The 5000-nt window shown below is 40.4% G+C and overlaps 1 protein-coding gene across 1 annotated transcript in view; it reads left to right on the plus strand.

Annotated features, from left to right (window-relative positions):
* The window catches only part of LOC119579398 (nephrin-like), a gene marked incomplete in the record, with an annotated part of 103540 nt that overhangs the window by 42274 nt on the left and 56266 nt on the right, over positions 1–5000 (plus strand). Inside the window, 1 exon segment of the mRNA XM_037927192.1 lies at positions 1899–2031. Coding sequence (XP_037783120.1) covers positions 1899–2031 — 133 coding nt within the window.

A 5000-nucleotide genomic window follows, 5' to 3' on the forward strand; every position in this document is an offset into this window, starting at 1 on the left:
GCTGCTAATCGGGTTGAATGTTTTATCTTAAAAGCCTTGGCTCTTTTTTCGCTTCGCATTTTTGGCTACCCTTTATTCTTATCGAATCTGCGCCACTGAGGAAAGGGGTTTGGGAAGAGGCATGGGTAGAGGTTTGGATAGACGTCTGTTCCATCTAATCTCTTTGAAACTTCCTCCCAGGCCTTCTTTCTACAGCGCGTATACTCCTAGTTATTCCGTGGAGATTGAGTTTCTTGCAAACGGAGTCATACTGTTTCCCAAGGATTTTTTTCGGGAAAACAAGACCTATGCTGAGTCAGTGCTATCCACTCAGCGCAGGTCACAATGCATTATTTATGAAGGTGACGGCCACCTGTTGGTAAAAAGTATCAATAGAATGGCCCAAAATAGTAAAGTTCACAGACCAGCCAGAAGAAGCCATGGACACCCGGCAATGAATTCAAAATGATGCTTATCAGTTTCTATCGTCATCGTGGTCGGGTTGATTTGGTTAGAGGAAAATATACATTTATGCTCCTTCGCCATCAGCGAAATAATTTGACATGTCAGTCAATTAATGAATATTTTGTAAATGCCATCAAGATACACTTTGCGCAATTTGTGTCTATAATGCTAAATATTAGGTATCATATAACTGATTGTCAAATATCAGATAACATTCATGCAGTTATTGCTACACGACGAGCAGAGACGGGCAGCTGTCATTAAGTTATTTATCAGACGAAACATATCTATAATGACACTGCAAAATGGATGGAACAAGACACTTCTACAGCTATCCCTCGCGAGACCTAGGAAACAAGCAAACCAACAAACAAGAAGAGAGAGAGAGAGAGAAGAAAAGACAAGAAAAAAGAAAAAAAGAAAAGAAAAAAAAAATTAAAATGAGTAGCTTTGATCTCTCTCTCTCCGAGCTCTCCAGCCAACAAAGGAGAGATCAGTGGCGGTGTGTAGGTTTAAAACACACGAGGCCGCACGAACAAATGCGCGGCAGACGTGAATAAATTTTGGGGGGCGGAAAATTCACTTACAAATACTTGGGACCGCCTTTCCCCTGTAGGTAAAACTTTACAGTCTGGTGCACATAATAGGGCATTATCGTTGCATATATCAAACGGTACCTCCTTACTGCTGTGTGGAAGGTATGAGATAATTAAAGCGATATTATTTCACGTCTAGAAATGAACGCTTAGACACAATGATATACAAACGCACTACTATGTTCGTCTTCGATCGTGTATAAGGAATTGGCAGTCTTGGACTAATAGGTGTATCTCACTATATAGTGTTGGCAAGAATATGAATGAACGTAAAATTATGCTTGGAGGTGTTACTATGTATTTCATAGGATTTTATGATATCTTTTCTACAACGCTTATCAACGATTCAACAAATAACTGAGTTATCTACATATAACGACAGTAACAATGTTTTCCTAAAATATAAGTTGACGACACAACCACAAAACTGATATCGGTGACGAGAACCTACTTAGTTTTTTTTTTCCGGCGCTATCCCAGTAAAATGTCGTCACCCTGTTCACAGCCTCCGTTTGAAGGAGAAGAAGAAAAAAAAATCCTGCGGGGAAACTTTAAAATATTTCTTTGATGCCTCGGATGTCTCTCGGCCCTCCTCTCTTTCCCTCCGTCCATGTCACTGATATTCTTGCCTTCCATTTCCGAATTTCTCGACCGAGCCACTTATATTCCGCAGCTCTAATACGACTTTCTTTTGGGCTTCCCCTCTCTCCACCTCTATTCTTTTCGCAAATTGCTCTTACTTCCCTCGTTCCCACTCCCTTCCATCAGTGTTTCACTTTTCGCCCGTTCGCGTGTCTTCTTGCTGCCCTCCCGTTCTTTTCCCTCCGCCCGTTCTTTCACGCCCGTGTTCTCTTCCAGACCAGGTGAAGGAGGTGTGGGTGGTGGCGGGCGAGAGGGCTGAACTGCCGTGCGCTCCCTCACCGAAGCTCTCCCTGGATAAGCCGGTCCTTGTGCTGTGGTACCGTTCCAGCGACACCCTTCCGGTCTACAGGTAAAGCTTGTTTTGTTCTCTTTGTGTCTGTGTCTGTCTCTGTTTCGTTCTCTTTCTCTGTTCTCTTCCCCTCTATCTTTTTCTCTCTCTCTCTTCCCTTTCTATCTCTCCGAAAAGTTTTACACATTTTTATTTCTTATATCTATGTGGTTCCTTCCTCCTTTGCACTAATAAAGGTTATAAACACCAAGAATAAAGACGTTCCTGCACACGAGCCGTTATCCCCTCCTCATCCGCATGTCAATATACCTTCCCTCCTCTGAATAGTTTCATTCCCATCCAATTGTTATTTCATGGCCAGATTCCTCTCTGATATGGTTCCTGCAGGTGGCGCTGGAGGAGACGAGCAGGAAAGGGAGAGAGGCAGCTTGATAACACAGGCCCTGACGACGCCGTTTCCTTTTTCTTTGAGGCGATTTCCGCTTTCCGAGGCGGCGAATTGATAATAAAAAACATAAAAACAGAGGAGGAGGGGGGGGGGGAGAGGGGGGGGAGGGGGGAGAGGGAGAGGGAGGGGGAGAGGGAGGGGGGGGAGAGGGAGAGGGAGAGGGAGAGGGAGAGGGAGGGGGGAAAAAGGGGAGGGAGAGGGAAAGGAAGAAGGAGGAGAGAGAGAGAGGGGAGAGAGAGAGAAGAGAGTGGTGGAGAGAGAGAGAGAAGGGGGGGGGAGGGAAATGAGAAAAAAGATAAGAGGGGAGAAGGAGAGGAGAGAGAGGGGAAGGGGAGAAGAGAAGGAGAGAGAGAGAGAGAGAAGAGAAGAAAGAAGAAGAGAAAAGGAGGGGGGAAAATTTTGGGGGAAAAGGAGAAAAAAAAAGGGAAAAATTCCCCAAAGTGGGGAGTGAAGAAACGCCCCCCCTTTTATTTCACAAATATTGTAAAATAATGCATTTAGAGGAAAAGGATAAAAATAGCAAAGCACATATACAAATAATCATTCCCCCATTGCGTCACTTATTTACAATGGAGTTACAGAAACTCATCAACAACCTGACGAAAACCAGCTGGTATCTTACGTCCAATTGCGGCACAAAAGATGATAAAACATCCCTTTGGAAGCAGCGTGGGCTAACTTCACTGAAGGAAATTTAAGGAGTCCACCAAATGAGTAAAATACCAGGGGGAAGGAGAGCCTATAAAATGACTGGTGATAATGAAGAATTCCGAAGCAGGAATTGTGAGTCATGAGGGATTCTCGAGGAGGGCCAAGAGGATCATGCCCACGGGAATTTGGCGTTTTTCTTTCTTTCTTTTGGGGGAAAATAAGAGTCATGAGAATCCTCTCACGACAGAAACGTATCTGTCTATCTATCATGTAACTTACATGAAGGATTAGAGAAAATTACGTTTTTTTTCTGATAATTTGGAAAACTATAGTGTAGAATGTATATAACGAATTGATAATATCATTATAATCTAGTGCTAGGTTTAATTTATGGCTGAATCAGTCAAAACATTTTGGGGAAAAGAATATACGTATCTCCCAAAACACATCAACACACACCCACACACACACAACAACACACACCCCCACACACCAACCCACACACACACACACACACACCCACAACTCACACACACAACCCACACAACACAACCACAAACCCACACACACCCTCACACCCCCACACACCACACACCATTCACACACACACAAAAACACACACCCACAAAACCCCACACCCCCCACAAAACACACAAACACACACCCCTACCCCCACCACCCACACAACCCCCACACACACACCACCAAAACCCCACAACCCACACACACCACCACAACACATATATAATATATATTATATATATATAATATATTTTATATTTATTAGATAATAGTAGATAATGATGATATACATATACACATACATATCATTTTCCTCTATTGTCTATCTATCTATCTATCTTTTATCTATCTATCTTCTATCTATATTTTATTATCTATCTATATCATATATAATTTTATATATATATATATATCTATATATCTATATTATTATATATAAAATATATATATATATATATATATATATTTTATATATATTTTAAAATTTATATATATATTTTTTGTGGTGTGTGTGTGTGGTGTGTGTGTGTGTGTGTGTGTGTGGTGTGTGTGTGTTGTTGTGTGTTGTGTGTGTGTGTGTGTGTGTAGGTGGTTTGGGGTATGTTGTGTGTGTGGTATGTGTGTGTTGTGTGTTTGGGGTTTTTATATATATATATTATTATATAAATATATTAAAATTATATAATTAATATTAATATATAATATTATATATAAATATATAATATTTGCATGTGTGGTTTTTATTTACACACACACACACACACACACACACACACACATATATATATTTTATATATATATATATTATATATAATATATATATAAATATAATATAAATTTATATTATATTATATTTATATAAATATATATAATTATATATTATATATATATATATATATTATACATATATATATACAGACACATAAACACATACATACATACATACATATGCATGTGTGTGTGTTTGTTTTGTTTGTTGTTTATTTGTAGTCACACAACAACAAACCACACACACACACACACACCACACAAACCCAACAAACACACCAACACACCCACACACACACAACCCCACAACAAAACACCCAAAAGTTTGTGATCTTAGCTTCTCTGTTGTTTTTTGCAGAGCTCTGGGAAATTTCCTAAAGAACCTTTTTAAAATCCCCCCTTCCAAAGGGCGAGTCGGTCTCCAGTACTTTAAGCGAGTCCTCCCGAAGTGAGAACGACTACAGGCGAGGCAAAGGAAGGTCGTATATTTCTACGGCAGGGCAAGGGCATTGCTGGCTGGGGGAGAAATAACAAGAAGACCCGTGTTAGGTTCAGCCTTTCTTAAAAGCGTTCACTCTTGTTGAAAGGAACTTTTGCTATTCCTGTTTGGAACGGGAAGTCTGCCATCAGAGAAATAAAA

This window comes from Penaeus monodon, chromosome 12, assembly GCF_015228065.2.
Source record: "Penaeus monodon isolate SGIC_2016 chromosome 12, NSTDA_Pmon_1, whole genome shotgun sequence".
NCBI classification, from domain to species: domain Eukaryota; kingdom Metazoa; phylum Arthropoda; class Malacostraca; order Decapoda; family Penaeidae; genus Penaeus; species Penaeus monodon.